Raw genomic sequence first — 21551 nt, 5'->3', positions numbered from 1 at the left:
CCCATCCTGTCCATGTTCTACAGAGGGACAATTGAGAGCATCCTGAGCAGCTGCATCACTGCCTGGTTTGGGAACTGCACCGTCTCGGATCACAAGACAGTACAAAAAGTAGTGAGGACGTCCGAGTAGATCATCAAAGTCTCTCTTCCCTCTATCACGGACATTTACACCACACGCTGCATCCGCAAAGCAAACAGCATTGTGGACGACCCCACGCATCCGTCACACACACACCCGTCACACACACACCCGTCACACACACACCCGTCACACACACTCTTCAACCTTCTACCATCAGGAAAGAGGTTCTGGAGCATTCGGGCCTCACATCCAGACTGTGCAACAGTTTTTTCCCTCATGTTCATGAATTCATATTTTTGAAACAAACAGCAGAGGTGGTGAAGATGAATGAAAAGGGTAAGAATATACTCCATATACTGTAGCTAGACTCAAACACGCTCTCATGTTTCTTTTTGCTCCTTTTATTTACTTATGTCTCTAATTATGTCTAGTGTCAACTGTCAAAGCAAACAACATTTCATTTTGCTCAAATATGTCAGTGTTATTAAATTGTCCATATGTTTAAATAGTCCATACATACAGTATCTGCAGTTCTCTGTGGTGTGTGTGTGTGTGTGTGTGTGTGTGTGTGTGTGTGTGTGTGTGTGTGTGTGTGTGGTCACTCCAAGTCTACCTGAAGTCAAAAACCGTGTGTTTTGTTTTGTACACTTTCAGAGAAAGCAATTAATCTTGAAGTAAGATTGTAAATCTAACACAACGTGTTAACACTGATGTAAACACTACCTACAACACAATTTGATACACAGAAAAAGAAAAAGAGTAACCGAAACAGAGAAAAACAAACAAACAATCTTATTCACATGACCAGCTTTTTCTTTTTTTCTTTTTTTTATGTGATTTTAAATAGAGAATATGTAAGTGTTTAAATATGCAGCCAAAACTATGTGCAGTTACTTCATGGCAGGGAGGATTGACTTCAGTGTAAGAGTAAAATAATTATTATAGATGAATATGATGACCTTAATACAAATCTAGAGATCATCTTTCACAATCTCAAACAAATATTTGTACCATTTTATGCTTTTTAATCTAAAATGTAAACTCTAAACTATAGAAGGAACCTGACCTGTGTGTGTGTTTTTGTACAGATCTTAAAAAAAAAACATCAACCAACTGAAAAAAGAGACAAAAAAGTTTAAAAGTAACTGCTGCAATCACTGATTATAGAAAGATCATCTCAATAGAAATACAAAATAAAATATATTCATTAAAATTACAAAATGTGCAGTTGTATTTTTTTTTTTTTAACTAAAACCATGGAATATTGGCAGACTGCAGTGTGCTTTCTATTGAAGAGAACATTTGCATGGATCTTTACAACATCCTGTCCAACCAGTGACTGATCATTGAGTTACACCAGAACATTTATCACAAATGTTTTGTGTAAAATATAATAAAAAAAAAAAAACAGGGAAATTAATATTTTGACTCACCCAAAAACTGGTTTAGGACATTTCTAAAAGTTCAAGTAAGTTATGGTCCATCCACTTAAACAAAGTACATATACTGTATAGAATGATGCTGAGTAAAAGGAAATTGCTGCAGAAGTTACAGGTAGACTCGGGGAGGGATCAGTAATCAGAGAGAGAGAGAGAGAGAGAGAGAGAGAGAGAGAGAGAGAGAGAGAGAGAGAGAGAGAGAGAGAGAGAGAGAGAGAGAGAGAGAGAGAGAGAGAGAGAGAGAGAGAGAGAGAGAGAGAGAGAGAGAGAGAGAGAGAGAGAGAGAGAGAGAGAGAGAGAGAGAGAGAGAGAGAAACAGATTTTCTTCTCAGGTAAGAAGAAGAAAAAAAGATTTTATTAAACATGCTGTACACAAACTATTAAAAAGGTATTAATATAAATGAAAAACAAAAATGTAATAAATAAATAAAAAAATATATTTCCATAAGAAAAGTGTGAAGATTTACAAATAATGTATTTGTAATGTTTTGATTTGATGTGTTTGATCCAGTTAAACACAATGATGCGTCTAATTCCACTGTGTGTGCTGATAATCCATGGTAAGAACTACAAGTTGTCCCAAAAGGCTCCATATGCAGGAAAATTGTACATTATTAAGCATAAAAATAACATTATTTATAAAACTTTCTCTACATTTCCTCACTTTGATTCTCAGTCAAGTTAATTTCCTATCCAAGAATGACTTATGAACATTTGTCTTTTGTCAAAAGCAATCTTAAAAGCTTTATAAGGAAAAAAAAAACATTTGCTGTTTAAACTATTTATGAAACTTTTGAAAGACATTTTGTTAAACATACATTTCCCATGATGTATTGACTCCTGTGGGACTTGCTGTTTTTCAAAGATTCAAATTGTTATAAAGGACAAAAATTGCAATTAGTGAATCTTATTTCTAATGACAACTTTTTGTTTTATGTTTAAAACTGGTAAAATATGATCTCCATTACAGTGGGACAAACCACAGGACAAACAACTGGTAAATAAACTTTAATTTTATGCAGATTTTTTGTTTGGAGTATTTATTTAATGAATGAATTACTATTTTGTCGTGTTTTGTAATCAAGGTATTAAATTGTTCATATGTATGTTCTTTATTGCACTGTGCCATCTTTCAAACCAAACAATAGGTAAATACTTTTCAGTTTAAAGAGATGTGACTTATTTCATATATACATAATTATTAAATTAGAAACCTTGTCCTATAGTGTTTGGTGGTTAATTGGGCTTAAATGTGTCAGTGGTATTAAATTGTGTCGATAGTATTCAGTATTGTAAAAAGTATAAAATTTGACATATATTTTTTAAGTGAGACAAGTCATGTATCAAACAGGTAGCAGATAAAATTTGGAAAGATATGACACATTTCTCAGTATTGTTTAATATAAAAATAAATAAAATCATCAATGGGTATTTAGTGGCAATTTTCCACATGTATGCTCTTTTTTGCGGTGAAGTAAACCTTCAATCAAACAGGTAAATACATTTAGATTCACACAGCTGTGACACATTTTCCAATTTTGATATGGGGATTTTTTTTGTGGTTAATTTGATTGAATTGTCTATAGGTATGTTCTTTATTTCAGTTGGACAGCAATTAAACCGAACAACAGGTAAATAAATGTTTAGTATAAAATAGTTAAATAGTTTTGATTTGGAAAAACATTTATTCAATGTGTTCATATATATATATATATATATATATATATATATATATTACTGTATATGGTGGGTGGAAAAAACAAACAAACAGAAAAACACAAGCAGTAAAAAAATAAACTAAAAGACAAAGACAGCTGGATTTCTCAGATCCTGACAGTATTCAGTTTTTCCAGTGTTAATAAAATTGTCTGTATGTATGATCTTTATTTCAGCAGGACGACCTTTGAGCCAAACAACTGGTAAATATATTTAAATCTAGACAGATATGATACATTTCTCAGTATTGATTTAAGAACTATTTTCATAAAGCGTTTTTTATTGTCAATAATACAGTATTGTTTCCATGGAATAAAATGTTGTAAGTGGTGTTAAACTGTGTCATCAGTATGGATTGTGAATATATTTAGAAATATTACAAAACTCTTAGGATCATAAAAAAAATTAAAAAAATTATATATATATATATATATATATATATATATATATATATATATATATATATATATATATATTTATTTTATTTTAATTTTTTTTTGGTATTTTTAGTGTCCAGGGTATTGAATAGTGTGAATAGTGTGAAATGTCTGTTCTATGTATTTTCTTTTTTTTGCAGTAGGACAACAGCCCAACCAAACAACAAGTAAATACATTTTACTTTTTGACAGATGAGACATTTCTCAGTATTGATTTAGGAGCTATTTCGTTAATTACTTTGTCATAATTAGTGAAAAAATTGTGTCAATACTGTAAACTTGTCTCTGTGTATATTATTTATTGCGATGAGACAACTGTCGAATGAAATGCATAAATACATTTCAGTTTGGAAAAAAGTTTTAATGAACTATTTATTTCCTGATTTAAGAACTATTGTATTTTGTGGTCAATTGTATTAAACACTAAAAACTACATTTAAAGTTAATATTTTTCTTTCACATTAGCTAAACTATTGCACTTATTACATTTCACACTTTTTACTTGTGCATGGATCAAGCTGAATCTGAGACACCAGTTTAATCAACAAACCCACATTGTGCAGTATATCAAAATTAATATCTGTGTAAGCTCTGTAAGTGTTATTTTAAGAGCAGCCTGCAGTGTTTTCTATCATGGAATCACTTGCCCAGTCACCTCACCTAAATCCTATTGAACTGCTCTGGGAAGAACTGGATCGCAAAGTCTGAAAATAAATCCAACTAGTGAACACATTTGACAATTTTTAAAGAGTGGTGCTGAAGAGGTGCTGGATGACTGGGCAACTACTACAGAAGTGATGAGGGAGACAGCTAGAAAGATACTTGGTGTGACATCTGGAAATAGAAAGGAAGACAAAGAGACATGGTGGTGGTGGAATGAGGAAGTGCAGGAGAGCATAAGGGGAAAGTGGTTGGAGAAACAGAATTGGGATCGATTTGAAAATGAAATTCTGGTTTGTGATTTGGCACATGTTTTATGCTGGATGCCCTTCATTATACAACCCTCCCCATTTATCCTTATTGCAGTGAGACAATCTTTGAACCGACATGTATACTATTTTAAATTTACTCAGTATTGATTTAAAAAAAAAAATTTCATCAATTGTTTTATGGTCAGTTTTATTTATTTGTGTCAATGATGTTAAATTGCATCAATAGTAATTGTCCATATGTTTTTTTTTTTTTTTAGTTTAATTTTAGACAGATGTGTCACCTTTCTTATAATTGTGGGGTTTTTTTTGTCAATAGTGATAAATTTTGTCAGAGCTACTTAGTACTGTTAATATAATAAAAATAGGCGTTACATGACACGGCATCACCGGTAGGGTGAAATCACGACCAGGAAGATATAAAAAGCACACAGAGTGAATCTAGCGCTAGCTTCTGAAAGGGAAGGAAGCGATGCAGGAATGCCGTGGCCTGGAGACATAGGGAATTATGGTTACCTACATAACCTGGAGATGTTCCCTTTCAGGAACTCGAGCTGCATCAACAACGCTTTGGGAATGAGTGCCCAATACCGCTATACTGACCAGCCCCTGCCTAGTAAGAGCACAGCTAGGTTGAAGGACAGAGGGGCCAGGAGTGGCACTGAGGTCAAGGTTATAAAACCTGACAAAGGTCAGCATGGTGGACCAGCATGCAGCGTTGCAGATGTCTTGAAGAGAAACTCCAGAGGACAAAGCCTTAAAGGCTGCCACACTCCAGGCCGAGTGAGCTCTGACCCCGAATGAGCAGGGAAACCAGAGGACTTGTAGGAAGATAAAATAGCATCCAGAATCCATCTGCTGAGCATCTGCTGGTGGGCAGGGAGGCTTCTCTTTGGAGGGCCATAGCAGACAAACAATTGCTCCCATTATTTCCACAGACTTCTTCTGTGGACGTATATGACCTGTGCTCACACCACACACACTCAGTTTAGCTTTTCCTGGTCTGGGGCATAGAAAGGAAGATGAACAATGCCTGTAGCATAACAGGTCATGGGAGAACCGAGGGTAGCTTGGTAACATACCCTGTTCTAGGCTAAAGGAAACGCCATGCCTGGAGTAAATTCTAGAAAAGAGAGTGGGGGACTGAGAGCGACTGAAGTTCTCCCACTCTCTTGAGAGAGAAAATGGCCATGAGGAACACAGTTTTGACTGTGGGGAAACTCCAAGGCGCCAAGCCAAGGCTCGAAAGGAGGCTCCGATAGGACCTCCAAGATGACAGCCAAGACCCAGGCATGCACTCTAGGTCATGCCAGGCCTCAACCTCTGGAGAAATCCTGTCATCAATAGGTTCTACCCAGACACTGCCCCGCAAGGGGGTCATGATATGCCGAAAGGAGCCAACCTTTAGGCGAACTGTTCCTGAATGTATTCCAGCACTGAACCAACCGGGCAGATATAACTGGATCCAATTGGTGCAGATTGCACCATGCCATGAACAGGTGCCATCTTGTGGTGTACGACCTCCTCGTGGAGGGAGCTCTGGATTAGAGAATAGTCTCTACCACCTTGGTGGAGAGACGTGAGGTTAGATGCTGTGCACCCTCAGGGCCCACAGCCACAGCTTCCACAGATCTGGGTGGGTTGACATACTGTGACATATTGAGCTTTGAGGATGGATTGGACTGTAGTTGATGTCAACAGTCTCCTACACTGACTCAGGAATACAGTTCGCTTCTGATCATCATCACTGTACCCCGCAACATTGTATACCTGCTACAAATGGACATTCGGTGTAACCCAAATGAGGATGGGTTCCCTCTTGAGTCTGGTTCCTCTCAAGGTTTCTTTGTTATGCCATCTCGGGGAGTTTTTCCTTCACCACAGTCTCCACCGGCTTGCTCATCAGGGACAAACTTACTCATAAAGAACATATTCATTTTTAATCACCGCATTATCTGTGTAAAGCTGCTTTGAGACAATGTTCATTGTTAAAAGTGCTATACAAATGAAAATTAATTGAATTGAATTGGATTGTGCCCCCTGCCTGAGAGATTGTGCATCCCTCCTGAGAGGAATCTTCCAGGGAGGGTGTTCGAGAAAGGCCTACCAAGTCCGCTGTGGGGCCACCAGAAGGAGATGAACTCCGTCCCGGCAAACTTTCTCCAGAACTCCCAGGAGAAGCGTGATAGAGGGAAAGGCATGCCGCACCTTTACCAAGGCATCCAACCCTACCCAACCATAGAGGACAGTGCGATGTCAGGTACACCTGAGCTCTGTAAAATCTCTCAGAAAATTGCTCCATTATCTCAGAGTGGAGTCACCATTTCCCGGACCTTGACCCTTGTCTTGAGAGTGCGTCTGCTCGCAAGTTTAAGTGGCCTGGGATATATGCTGCCCTGAAGGAGAGCAGCTTTCCCTGGGGCCATAGGAGTTTCAGATGTGCCAGCTTGTATAAAAGGCAAGATTGCAGACCCCCCTGGGGGTTAATGTAGGAACCACCAACCTGTTGTTCGTATGGACCGACATTGGTAACCCTTGCGGTCTGGAGCGTAATGCTTCAATGCTTAAAGCACATCCAACATCTCCCGGTAGTTGATATGTCATGTGTGCAAATGTGTGTTCCCCAGAGACCTTGTGCAGAGTGGCCATTCATGACTGCTCCCCAGCCTGTAAGGGACGCATCTGTTGTAAGCATTACGCGATGACCAGAAACTCCCAGCATGGGTCCTGAGACAGAAACCCGGGATCTTACCACAAATCTAAGGCACGTAAGACTCACCAGGTCACCTTAATCGTATGGAGTGGACTGCCCTTCCAAGAGAATCCTCGAGACCACTGGTGTCATGTGCAGGAGGCCAAGTGGAATCACATTGGATGCTTCTGCCCTCAGACAGTCTTAAAGCTGCTTCACATATAGGGACTGGCCTTCGCTCACTCTCTTGCCCTGAGGATGGAGAGGGGATTCAAGCATAACGCTTGAATCCTGTATTACCCCTTATTGGTGATTCTCAGGAATGGAGAAAGCACACTCTTTTTGGTGTTCAGCCTTAACCCTAGCTTCCTAATGGGGGCAAGAATGACATCTTGATGCCAGACTGCCAGCTACTCCGATTGAGCCAGTATCAAACAATCATCAAAATAATCTAGAATGTGGACTTTATGAGTGTGCAGGGTGAGAGCGCAAGATGAAATGGAAGGACCCGGTATTGATAAGCTTTGGCCCTTAAAGTAAGCCTCAGGAAATTCCTATGTTCCATGACTAGAGCCTGCTTGGGCCCCATCAGGGTGGGGTACACCCTGTGGAACTGGTGGGAATGAGACTTGCAGAACCCATCAAGACACATCTGGCAGATCACTATATAGTCTATTAAAGGAATCACTTTCTCAAAACTGATCTCTTGGTCAAGTCAAGTCAAGAGGCTTTTATTGTCATTCCTACTATACACAGTGGTACACAGTACACAGTAAAAACGAGACAACGTTTCTCCAGAACCCTGGTGCTACACTAAACAACAACAAACAAAACAACATAGAGCTACAACACAAGTTACATAAAGTGCATCGAGTGCAACCTGGTGCAAACAGTGCAGACAGACAGTGCAGACAGATGACACAAGACAAGACACAAAACCCAATATAGCGCCGACCAGTAAACCTACTGTATACTTGATTATACAGTACTGTACAAGAAAACTGTAAAAACTATACAAACTAAAAAACTATATCCCAGAAGTGAGTATAAACAGAACAATGTAGTGCAAAAAATACAGCAGCAGTCGAAGGTGCAAAAAACAACATGTAAACAGTAAAATACAATGATAATGATAAATGTGCAAAAAACAGCAGTTGAGAGTGTGGTACAGTTGAGAATAATTAATAATAAATAAATGAATGGTGGTGGAATGGATTGAGATGAGTGACAAGTGTGTGTTAAGTGTTAAGTCCAGGAAATTTTTTTACAGTTCGTTACACACATTTGAGTGCGTGTGTGTGTGTGTGTGTGTGTGTGAGAGTTCAGTTTCATTTCTGTGTATTAAGTAGCCTGATGGCTTGTGGAAAGAAACTGGTGCATAGTCTTGTTGTGGCGGCCCAAATGCTTCGGAACCGTTTTCCTGATGGTAGGAGTGTAAAAAGTGTGTGTGACGGGTGTGTGTGATCGTCCACAATGCTGTGTGCTTTGCGGATGCATCGTGTAGTGTAAATGTCCATGATAGAGGGGAGAGAGATTCCGATGATCTTCTCAGCTGTCCTCACTAATCTCTGTAGGGTCTTGCGATCCGAGACGGTGCAGTTCCCAAACCAGGCAGTGATGCAGCTGCTCAGGATGCTCTCAATGGTCCCTCTGTAGAACATGGACAGGATGGGGGGTGGGAGGTGGGTTTTCCTCAGCCTTCTCAGAAAGTAGAGACGCTGCTGGACTTTCTTGGTGACGGAGCTGGTGTTAAGTGACCAGGTGAGGTTGTCTGCCAGGTGAACACCAAGGAATTTGGTGCTCTTGACGATCTCCACTGAGGATCCATCAAAAATCAGTGGAGATTGGTCGCTCTGTGCTCTCCTGAAGTCCACAACCATCTCTTTCGTTTTGTCCACGTTCAGAGACTCGTTGTTTGCTCCACACCAGGAAGTTAGCCGTTGCACCTCTTCTCTATATGCTGACTCGTTGTTCTTGCTGCTTAGACCCACCACGGTCGTGTCATCAGCGAACTTGATGATGTGATTCGAGCTGTGCATTGTTACACAGTCGTGTAACAGTCGTGTTCTGGCCCAGAAGGTTCAACTTTTCGATCAGGTGCTGAGGAATGATTGTGTTGAATGCTGAGCTGAAGTCAATGAACAGCAATTGTACATACGAGTCCTTGTTATCCAGGTGGGTGAGGGCCAGATGGAGGGTTGTGGAGATAGCATCGTCCGTGGAACGGTTTGGACGATACGCAAACTGCATGGGGTCCAGGGAGGGTGGAAGCTGTGTCTTAATGTGCCTCATGACGAGCCTCTCGAAGCACTTCATCACGATGGGTGTGAGCGCGACGGGACGATAGTCATTGAGGCAGGAGACAGAAGACTTCTTCGGCACAGGAACAATGGTCATTGTTTTGAGGCACGTGGGAACAACGTTGCTGCTCAGGGAGATGTTGAAGATGTCAGTGAGGACATCTGCTAGCTGTTCTGCACATTCCCTGAGCACTCTGCCAGGAATGTTGTCTGGTCCAGCAGACTTCCGTGGGTTAACTCTGCATAGATTTTTCCTCACTTCAGCTGTTAGACAGAGCACCTGGTCAGTGGGAGGAGGGATGTTCTTCCTCGCCACCACGTTGTTCTGCACCTCGAACCGGGCGTAGAAGTTGTTCAGCACATCTGGGAGGGAGGGGTCACGGTCACAAGCAGGTGATGTGGTCTTGTAATTCGTGATCGCCTGGATGCCCTGCCACATGCGTGGGTGTCTCCACTGTCCTGGAAGTGGTTGTGGATTTTCTTTGCGTGTGTGCGCTTCGCCTCTCTGATGGCACGAGCCAGTTTGGCCCTTGCTGTTTTTGAGGCCGCCTTGTCCCCTGATCTGAAGGCAGAGTCTCTTTGTTTCAGCAGCGCACGCACATTTGCAGTCATTGGGTTTCTGGTTGGAGCGTGTAGTGATGGTCTTGGAGATGGTCACATCATCAACGCACTTGCTGATGTAGCTGGTCACTGATGATGTGTACTCCTCCAAGTTGATGGAATCGCCGTAGGTTGCAGCCTCTCTAAACATGTCCCAGTCAGTGCACTCAAAACAGTCCTGAAGAGTAGAAGTAGCTCCTTCTGGCCAGGTTTTCACCTGTTTCAGAACCGGTTTAGAGCTTCTGATGAGCGGTCTGTATGCTGGAATTAACATAACAGAGCTGTCGTCTGAGTATTCGAGATGGGGGCGGGGCTCCGCACGATACGCGCCGGGGATGTTTGTGTAAACACGATCCAGCGTGTTCGCTCCTCTCGTTGCAAAGTCCACATGCTGATGGAGTTTAGGAAGCACAGTCTTGAGATTCGCATGCTTGAAATCTCTGGCGATAATAAACAATCCGTCGGGGTGAGCATTCTGCAGGTCGCTAATAGCACCATAGAGTTCACTCAGTGCCTCCTTAGCATTAGCACTGGGAGGAATGTACACGCTGACGATGTAAACTGTGGTAAATTCCCGTGGTAAATAAAAAGGTCTGCATCTAACAGTCACAAACTCCACTAGCAATGAGCAGTAGCGTGAAACAAGCACAGTGTCTGGTGGTCGTACACATGAACACAGCTGACTCTGGTGTCCATGTATTGTGAAGGGTCGTGCTAAATATGGTGAAAGCACCATTTTTGGATCCGGAGAGGCCGCTGCGAGCTACTGCTGCGCCGCCATCTTGGATAGGTGTGCCTATAGCCGGAGCCTCTTGAACCTGAGTCTCAAAGTGAGCGGTTCAGCTAATATAGATGAGTATAGGACACAACCCTCCATTCTTTTTGCGAACTATGAAGTACCGGCTGTCTGACGGAGAGACCACTTTGGTGGCCTCCTTCCTCAGGAGAGTATCTGCTTTTTGTTCCATAATCAATTTTGTTGCCTGCTCCGACCCCACCAGGGCACTGTTGAGCCGGGGTGAACAAGACCCGAACTGAAATGACTCGCCTCTGTCTACAGTGCGCAGGACCCGCAAAGATATGTCTAGCAGAATCTCTAGGCTGCTAGATCATCTCTTAAGGGAATCAGTCTTTCAAAACTGACCTCTGTTATACGTAGAGCCGGAGCTTATGCCCTGGTACAGCTCTAGGGGCCTCCTGCGTGGCAAACCCTTAAAGTCCATTACAGTACCGAGCGGAATGAGAAGAGCATTCGCTGGAGCTGGCCATTCCCTGAAGCAGGGCAGGCACTGCATAATAAAGTGCACAGCGCCCCTTCCCGTCAAAATCATCTATGCCAGGATTTCTTGTCTGAAGCCCTCTTATTGAAAATGACAGTCCTCAGATCCTTAATTTCTTGAGACTTTAGCCTCCTGAAACCTGAGCATTATATTAAAGTATAGAGATACTATCTGACTGAGAAGGCGAGCCAAAAAAGGCTGAGCCCAGGACCTGCACACTGAGGTGTGCAATTCCAGAAAGAATGGCAACCCCCAGAGGTTGTTATGCAGGTTGCAGCGCTCGTCAAGCTTGCTGGAAGGTTCGCAGAACATGACCCCCACCTCCTAGAAGGAAGAGAGGCAAACACTTTGCCGCAAGTGGAAGAAACCGCCGAAAGGTGTGCTTTCGAAGCTTGCCAACAAGTGCTGGACCTGGTGGGTGAGAAATCTGCGCAGTCGGCTTCCTGCGCCGAGAACCGACTTAGCGTGCTCCACTCTCAAGCAAGCCATACACAGCCTGAACACGCCAGTGACATTACACTTTACATTTGACTAATTGCACATGTGATTCAAAGCGCTGAAATGTTACCAAAGCATTGTTGACGCAGCTCGAGTTCCTGAAAGGGAACCTATTTTCTCGATTGTTTCGTATTGCTATTAACATGTCCAAATGTATGTCCTTTATTGCAGCTGGACAACTTTTGAGCAACAGGTAAATATTTAAATTTAGACATATGTAACATATTAACAGTATTGTCATAGTTAACTATTTGTTTAAATATTTTGGTCAGTAGTGTGAAATGGTGGCAGTGGTATTAAATTGTGTCATTAGTATTCAGTATTGTGAAAAGTATTGAATCAAGTCAAACCATGTATCAAACAGGTATAATTATAAGTATAGAAATGATAGATTTCTCAGTATTGTTTAATAAATATAGTATTTAGTTAGGTCAATGGTATAAAATGTTGTCAATGGCAATTTTCTATATGTATTCTATTTTGCAGTGGGGCGAATCTTGAACCAAAAAGGTAAATACATTTAGATTTACACAGCTGAGACACATTTTCCAATTTTGAGTTGTGGAATTTTTTTCTTTTTTGGTTAATTGTATTGAATTGTCCATATATGTATGTTCTTTATTTCAGTGGGACAACAATTCAACCAAACAACAGGTACACAAATGTCAATTTACACAGATAAGTTTTGATTTACAAATTATTTATTCATATATATATATATATATATATATATATATAATTTATTTATTTTTTTTCCCCCACCGTATACAGTATATAATTATATACTGTATACAATGGGGAAAAAAAAGAAAAAAAAATATCTAAACAGATATGAGACATTTCTCCGTATTGATTTATGATCATTTCTTCGTGTTTTTTGGTCAGTCATATTCAATTGTGTCTGAGAAATTCAGCATTGTCAGTGCTATAAAATTGTGTTCAGGGTATTGAATAGTGTGAAATGTCTGTTCTTATGTTTGTTCTTTTTTGCAGTAGGACACCAGTCCAAACAAACAACAAGTAAATACATTTTACTTTTTGACAGATGAAAGACATTTCTCAGTATTGATTTAGGAGCTATTAAATTTAGTGCCTTGTCATTAATAGTGAAAAAATTGTCAATAGTGTAAAATTGTCTCTGTGTATGTTATTTATTGCGATGAGACAACTGTCGAATGAAACGGATAAATACATTTCAGTTTGGAAAAAAGTAACATTTCCCAGTTTTAATGAACTATTTCTTTCCTGATTTAAGAACTATTGTATTGTTTGTAGTCAATTGTAATAAACACTAAAAACTCAATTTAAAGTTAATATTTTTAACTAAACTATTGCACTTATTACATTTCACACTTTTTACTTGTGCATGGATCAAGCTGAATCTGAGACACCAGTTTAATCAACAAACCCACACTGTGCAGTATATCAAAATTAATATCTGTGTAAACTCTGTAAGTGTTATTTTAAGAGCAGCCTGCAGTGTTCTCTATCATGGAATCGCTTGCCCAGTCACCTCACCTAATCGATTAGTTGTTGCAGCCCTGTTAAGGCGTGATATGGACACAAATTTATACCATTTTCAGTAGTATGAATGGGCATGTTCTTTTTTTGCAGTGAGACAACCCTCTAACCAAACAACAGGTAAATAAATGTATATTTTTACAAAAGATATTTCCAAGTGTTTTGTGATCTGTTATTTCCTTTTTAATTCCATTTGGCACAATTTAATATGTATGTTCTTTATTGAAGTGAAACAAACCATGAGGTATACCAGATACAATTAAGAAAGATACATCACATTTCTTAGTACTATTGAATTATTTTTTTTATCATCCAAGTTTTATGTTCAGGGGTACTTTGTTAGGCCAATTGAATTCAATTTTGTCAATCCCACTTGTCCTTGAACTTGTATGTTCTTCATCGCAGCCCGACAACCATCAAACCATCTTGGTAACATACCCTGTTCTAAGGTAAAGGAAGGGCCATGCCTGGAGTAAACTCCAGGAAAGAGGGGGGCCAACCAACAGATCCAACTGGATCCAATTATTGCAGATCACACCATGCCATGAGCTCTAAGTTGATGGCGGCGCGGCAGTAGCTCACAGTGGCCTCTCCGGATCCAAAAATGATGCTTTCACCATATTTAGCTCGACCTTCCACAATACATGGACACCAGAGTCAGCTGTGTTCATGTGTACGACCACCAGACACTACTACGGTACAGGCATCATGCAACCAATAATCTGCATGATTATGTCATCAATTACCTTCGCGACCTCGGCTTGCTGCGACCTCTGCCACACAGACCAGGCCCCCAGCCCTCGGTGTCACCTGATGCCGGTGGCCGGGAGAGGGGACATCGGAAGCGCTGCTCGAGGACGCGGAAGCGCGGCAAGTGGGCGGGTGTCCGTGCTAGGCTAAATGCTATCCCTAGCCGGCCGGCTCTTCCGTCCATTTTTCTTTCAAACGTCTGCTCCCAGGACAATAAAGTGGATTACATCCGACTCCAGCAAACCACACGGCGAGAGTTTAGAGAGTGTTGCGTCTTTGTTTCCAGGGAGACGTGGCTCAGCGACAGAGTTCCGGAAGCCGCCATGCAGCTAGACGGGCTAAAAGTGTATCGAGCCGACAGAAACGCAGCTATGTGCGGTAAGACTCGCGGTGGTGGTGGTGGTGGCGTGTGTGTATATATCAACACGGAATGGTGTAAGAACGTTGTTCTTGTCTCACGCTATTGCTCATCGCTAGTGGAGTTTGTGACTGTTAGATGTAGACCATTTTATTTACCACGGGAATTCACCACTGTTTACATTGTCGGAGTGTACATTCCTCCCAGTGCTAATGCTAAGGAGGCACTGTGTGAACTCTACGGCGCTATTATTGACCTGCAGAATGTTCACCCCGATGGATTGTTTATTATCGCCGGAGATTTCAACCATGTGAATCTCAGTACTGTGCTCCCTAAACTCCATCAGCATGTGGACTTTGCAACGAGAGGCGCGAACATGCTGGATCTTGTTTACACAAACATTCCTGGCGCGTATCGTGCGGAGCCCCGCCCCCATCTCGGATATTCAGACCACTGCTCTGTTATGCTAATTCCAGCATACAGACCGCTCATCAGACGCTCTAAACCGTTTCTGAAACAGGTAAAAACCTGGCCAGAAGTAGCTACTTTTGCTCTTCAGGACTGTTTTGAGTGCACTGACTGGGACATGTTTAGAGAGGCTGCAACCTACGGCGATTCCATCAACTTGGAGGAGTACACATCATCAGTGACCAGCTACATCAGCAAGTGCATTGATGATGTGACCATTCCCAAGACCATCACTACACGCCCCAACCAGAAGCCGTGGATGACTGGAAATGTGCGTGTGCTGCTGAAACAAAGAGACTCTGCCTTCAGAACGGGGGACAAGGCGGCCTTAAAAACAGCAAGGGCCAAACTGTCTCGTGCCATCAGAGAGGTGAAGCGCGCACACGCAAAGAAAATCCACGACCACTTCCAGGACAGTGGAGACACTCGGCGCATGTGGCAGGGCATCCAGGCGATCACGAATTACAAGACAACATCACCTGCTCAGCTGTGGGAGGAAGAAATGACAATAAAAGCCTCTTAAGTTGACTTGACTTGAAGAGGCGCCGTCTTGGGGTCTATGACCTCCTTGTGGAGGGAGCTCTGGATTAGAGAATAGTCTCTATCACCTTAGTGTGTTGCACCCTCAGGGGCCACAGCTTCCACAGCTCTGGGTGGGGGTGACGTAATGTGCCCCCTGTCTTAGAGAGAATATCCATCCTGAGAGGACTCTTCCAGGGAGGCTGTTTGAAAAGGGCTACCAGGTCCGCTGTGGGGCCACCAGAAGGAGATGGACTCCATCCCAGCAAACTCTCTCCAGAACTCCTAGAAGAAGCGTGATAGAGTTTAAGTCATGATGCATCTTTACCAAGGCATCCAACTGGCGGTGTCATGGAGAACCAGAAAGGACAGTGTGATGTCAGGTCCACGTGAGCTCTGTAAAATCTCTCACAAATCTCCATCAAGGAGACCAGCCTTCCCAGGGCCCATAGGAGTTTCAGATGTGCCAGCTTGTATAGAAGGCAAGATTGCCGCCCCCCCCCCCCCCCCCCAACCCCCACCCCCCGAACACGACGGTGACATCGTGCTTTCCATTGTACTGATTACACATGTGATTGAAAGCGCTGAAACGTTATCAAAGCGTTGTTTGTGAAAAGTATTGAATTTTACATTGATTTTTCCATTTAATTTGGATAAGGGCGTCTGCTAAATTCTGCAAATGTAAATGTATGTTCTTTATTTCAGTGGGACAAGAATTTAACCAAACAACAGTTACATAAATGTAAATTCACACAGATTAATTTTGATCTACAAATTAATTATTCATTCTTTTTTTTTTTTTTTTTTTTTTTTTTTTTTTTAAATATATATATATATATATAAATAATATGGCATATACTAAATATGGTGGGGAAAAACAAAAAGAAAAACACAAGCAATAACAAACTAAACTAAAAGACAGAGAAATAGCTGGATTTCTCGGATGCTGACAGTATTCAGTTTTGCCAGTGGTATTAAATTGTCTGTTTGTATGATCTTTATTTCAGCAGGAACGACCGTTGAGCCAAACAACTGGTAAATATATTTAAATCTAGACAGATATAATACAAAAATCATTCCATGGAAACAATATAAGTGGTGTTAAACTGTCAGTAGTATGGATTGTGAATATATTTAGACATATGACACATTTCTGAGGATTAATAAAAATATATATATTTATTTTTTATTTGTGTTTTTTCAGTAGCCAGTGGTGTTAAATTGTGTTAATAGTATAGAGCTGTTTAAACAGTATCCAGGATTTAGAATCTAAGGTTGAAGAATTGTCCATATGTAGGTACTTTAATGCAGCAGGACAATCATTAAACCAAACAACAGGTATATACGTTTACCTTTACACAGATATGACACATTTTTCATTTACTATTGATTTGTGATTATTTCTCTGTGTTTTTTTAGTCAGTGGGATAAGATGCGCTGTTAAATTGTCAATAGTGTACACTCGTGTCAATGGTATTTAGTATTGCCAATAGTTTTTAAATGGTCCATATGTAGTCTTTATTGCAGTTATACAACCCTTGAAAAAAAAACAATAGGTATATACGTTTGAATCTAGACAAATATGAGACTCTTGGACTTAGTTTTGAAAATTAGATTAGAAAATATTTGAACAAAAGTTTGTGGACAGTGGTATTACGTTATTTTAGCAAGTGTTTTGTGGTTTATCTTATCAAATTGTGTCACAGGATAAAATTGTCAATTATTAAATTGTCCATCTGTATGCTCCATAATGCAGTGGGACAACAATCACACCAAACACCAATTATATAAGTTTCAACTTGGACAGATATGACATGTCTTTCAGTTTTAGTTTAGAAATTACTTCAAATGTGTTATGGTCAGTCATATTGTGTCTGAGATATTCAGCATTGTCAGTGCTATAAAATTGTGTCCAAAATGTTTGTTCTTTTTTTGCAGTAGGACAACAGTCCAAACAAACAACAGGTAAATACATTTTACTTTTACAGATGAAAGACATTTCTCAGTATTGATTTAGGAGCTATTTCATTAAGTGCCTTGTCATTAACAGTGAAAGAATTGTGTCAATAGTGTAAAATTGTCTCTGTGTATGTTATTTGTTGTGATGAGACAACTGTCGAATGAAACGGATAAATACATTTCAGTTTGGAAAAAAGTGACATTTCGCAGTTTTAATGAACTATTTATTTACTAATTTAAGAACTATTGTATTTTGTGGTCAATTGTATTAAACACTAAAAACTCAATTAAAAGTTAATATTTTTCCTTCACATCAGCTAAACTATTGCACTTATTACATTAAGTAATACGTTTAGGGTTTAAACTTATTACTTAATGAAAAGAACTGGATTGCAAAGTCAGACAAAATGCGTGGCAAATTTTACAAGAGGCATTGCAAAGTATTTCAGCTGAATGTTTATAAATTTGTTTAGTCGAGGTAAATCTTCATACCATGAATTGCCTAGATTATTGCATAAAACAAAAGGAACATTCATGTGTCTCCTGTTTTAATACATTGCATATCTCTTCTGCTATGTCTTACGACCCTTCTACCCATTTGGAACTGGAGACATAGTGAATGACCGGATAGATGATGGCAGTTCATCTGTTATCACTCTTCAGCAACCATTTATATATTTTGGAACCACATACAAGCAAAACTTGTTTAAATCAAAGGGTATCCCAGTGTATTACAGAACACATTGCAAATACAAAAGGAGGGATGGCAGCTTAGTGGTTAAGGCATATGGATATAAATGTTATAAGTGTAAGTCACACCAAGCTGCCACTTCTTGCCCCCTGAGCAATGCCCTTAACCACATAGCTGCACAATTGTATGAACACAATAAATGTACATCACTCTGTGTGAGGGCATCTGCCAAACACCGCAAATGTAAATCCACATTAACTACAAATCCACATGGATACATGAAAAAAAGACCTAAAATACACTTGAGATGATTTTAATGAAATTAAAAAAAATGCAACATTGCACACATTTTACCTGTTGTTATTTTTTTGCTGTGATTTTCCAATTAGGTGAAAAACTTAAGTAAGAAACAGAAGCTAATTGTATTTTTCCTATAGGTAAACAACAATGGACACTTAACCTTTAATCAAGCCTTGAACAGTTACACTCCCTACCAATTCCGGGGATATGGTGGACAAGACTTAATTGCTCCATTTTGGACTGACCTTAATAACAATTTAAATGGTGCCATCTCATATAATCAGTTCACTTCCGGCAATGTTCTCACTCAAGCTACCTCGAGACATCAATCACTATTTCCCTTAGCTAAGTTTCAATGCTACATGGGTTTTTGTCGCAACATGGGATCGAGTAGCATATTTCTCTGCTACTGGCACGGTAAGATGGGCTTTGCAGCTTCTATATTAGAAGGAACACCATTTATTATTTCCTAAAAAATAAAAAGAATTAAATGTCTACCGTCCAATGTACATTTTGTTGCTAAATAAAAAACTATTTGATTGTTTCAGGAAACATCTTTCCAGGTAGTTTTGATTTCCAATAGCCATTTTTCCTTCATTTTGATGAACTATGGTGTGATTGCTCCAACAACCCGGAGTGTGCAGGTACATATGATTTGGAGACATAATCCATTTGTTTATTTTAACCAATGAAGTGGAGACATGCATAGTTAATAAATGCATCTTCTTAATTTTTTGTCAGGCGGGTTATGACAGAGCTAACTCCAGCTACTTTTTCTCCATTCCTGGGTCATTTCAATACAACTACACAAGTTTTTCCTACAGCAGCAATGTGAATGTCTCAGGACGATGGGCTTTTCGTGTAGATCATGAAACACAAACCTGTCAGATTAAAGGTAATGACACTACAAAATACATTCAGTTGTCACATAGTTCCTGTTTATGTTTACAGACCAGAAATAATCTTAATAATTTTTTTTATTTAACCAGGTATTATAGTGCCACAAGGTACTGTATTCTGGACAGATAACTCTTGCCAGCAGAAATGCACTTGCACTCGGTCGGGTCTCCGGTGCGTCTCAGAGCCATGTACGTTTTCTCAAGCTTGCCGTCCGGCTGCTTTCCAGTATAGCTGCCAAAACGTACAACGCCGAACCTGCACTATTTCTGGTGATCCGCACTACTACACCTTTGATAATCAAATCTTCCACTTTCAAGGAACCTGCACATACATCTTGTCTGAGGTTTGAAAGAATTCATTTTTGTGGGATTTTATTTTAGGGTAATTCGTAACGTGGGCTGTGGAAATATCTAAATATAATTTGTTTTGCAGGCCTGTGGCAGCGGCTTGCCATACTACCGCATTGAAGGGAAGAATGAGCATCAGGCTAGTACACATGTGTCATGGACACGCCTGGTCAGGGTGTTTGTGTATGAGGAGCAACTGGAATTAGTAAAAGATCATCCATATGAGGCCAAGGTCAATATTACTCCAGTTTTGTAATATAAGTTGTATTATTATTATTATTATTATTATTATTATTATCATTATTATTATTATTATTATATGATTTTATTTTTATTTTGTCTCCAGGTGAATGGAACCTTTGCAGCAACTCCATTCAGCCTCCACAATGGCTCTATCCAAGTCTACTGGTCAGGTTTTTCTGTTGTAATTAGTACAGTGTTTGGATTGATTGTTACATATAATGCGTATTCCTATGTAACAATCAATGTACCTTATGAATACCAAAATTCCACATGTGGTCTGTGTGGTAACTTTAACCACCAACCAGCAGATGACTATATTTCACCTTCAGGAGAAGTCCTGAGCTCAGACTTGGAATTTGGACATTCCTGGAGGGTACAGGGAGACACAGATCCTAGCTGCGATTATATTCAGTGCTCAGGTCTGCAGTGTGCAGGTTGTACCACATATCAGAGGAGCCTTTAGAGTAACTCAGACCACTGTGGAATCTTAGCAGCTGCCAGTGGCCCCTTTGCAAATTGCCACTCCACTCTGTTACCACAGACATTTCAAGACAGCTGTGTCTATGATCTATGTGTGGGAGGTGGATAACAACCAATTCTTTGTCAAGCAGTCAGTGTTTATGCTGCTCAGTGCCAGCAGCAAGGCATACAGCTGGGTCAATGGAGAAGAACGGGATTCTGTGGTAAGTAAAATATTTTAAAACAGTCATACTTGCTCTGAAAATGTTTTGTTACAGCATAAAATCTAATAATACTCTCCTACTACAATTTACTTTTAGAAATACAATGTCCAGAGCAAAGTCACTATAAGCTGCCCAGCAACATGCAGTAACCCCTTTTCACATTTAAACTGCACCTTACCAAACCAGGAAAGCTGTTTAAAGAAAAATGTTTTAAGCGGTGGTGAATGTGTTCTTTAAAGTAACTGTGGCTGCACTTTTCAAGGACTTTACTATTTCAATGGTCATTCAGTGGTATTGGACAATGACTGTGGCAGGATATGTAACTGTAAAAACAGTGTAATGACCTCTCAACGTCTTCAGTGTGGTCCACAGGAGGTGTTTACCATCAATAATGGTGTAAGAGGCTGCAGACCTACCAGTTACTTCACCTGTTGGGTTGACCGACTAGGCTCATATCACACCTTTGATGGGGTGGCTTTCACTTATCCAGGAGCCTGTAAACTCAAGTCAAGTCAAGTCAAGTTTATTTGTATAGCGCTTTTCACAACAGACATTGTCTCAAAGCAGCTTTACAGAAAACAACAGTGAAGGTGAATGGTGTGCGTTTGTCCCTGATGAGCAGCCGTGGCGACAGTGGCAAGGAAAAACTCCCTTAGATGATATGAAAAATGGGCTCACACTCACACTCACAAAAGTTATAGGATCTTCCCGACGACCTCATTTTGCAGTTTCCCTGCAGAGAGTCCCTGTGGGCCCTGTTGGCTTTTCTAAGATCCTAAAGTTTGAGGCAAAAAGATTTCAGATTTCTATAGACATTAGGGAAGGTGGAAATATACAGGT

The 21551-nt window shown here is 40.3% G+C and overlaps 1 protein-coding gene, 1 long non-coding RNA gene and 1 pseudogene across 3 annotated transcripts in view; all 3 read left to right on the top strand.

The window, feature by feature from the left end:
• The first annotated feature begins 2028 nt into the window (after positions 1-2028).
• LOC310716557 lies at positions 2029-17628 on the top strand. The gene is made up of 5 exons (XR_014530612.1): positions 2029-2080; positions 2491-2517; positions 3125-3151; positions 3413-3439; positions 17527-17628. It is a non-coding gene; the product is annotated as an uncharacterized lncRNA (long non-coding RNA).
• LOC310716608 (uncharacterized protein) lies at positions 10858-17019 on the top strand (the record flags this gene model as incomplete). Its single annotated transcript, XM_083523892.1, has 3 exons — positions 10858-10895; positions 14068-15121; positions 17008-17019. Exons 2-3 carry the CDS (start codon positions 14138-14140, stop codon positions 17017-17019), a joined length of 996 nt encoding a protein of 331 aa, XP_083380018.1. The 5' UTR covers positions 10858-10895; positions 14068-14137.
• A 1458-nt stretch (positions 17629-19086) lies between the features above and the next one.
• Positions 19087-21551, top strand: part of LOC310716625 (alpha-tectorin-like) — a 29192-nt pseudogene continuing 26727 nt past the window's right edge. The window contains exons 1-6 of the transcript XR_014538252.1: positions 19087-19182; positions 19280-19433; positions 19528-19781; positions 19871-20017; positions 20132-20711; positions 21440-21549. The product of XR_014538252.1 is annotated as an alpha-tectorin-like (transcript). The remainder of the gene's footprint in view (positions 19183-19279; positions 19434-19527; positions 19782-19870; positions 20018-20131; positions 20712-21439; positions 21550-21551) is intronic.

The sequence above is a fragment of the Silurus aristotelis genome, assembly GCF_946808225.1.
Source record: "Silurus aristotelis genome assembly, chromosome: 21".
Lineage (NCBI taxonomy): Eukaryota > Metazoa > Chordata > Actinopteri > Siluriformes > Siluridae > Silurus > Silurus aristotelis.
This window is presented reverse-complemented; position numbering and strand designations above follow the sequence as displayed.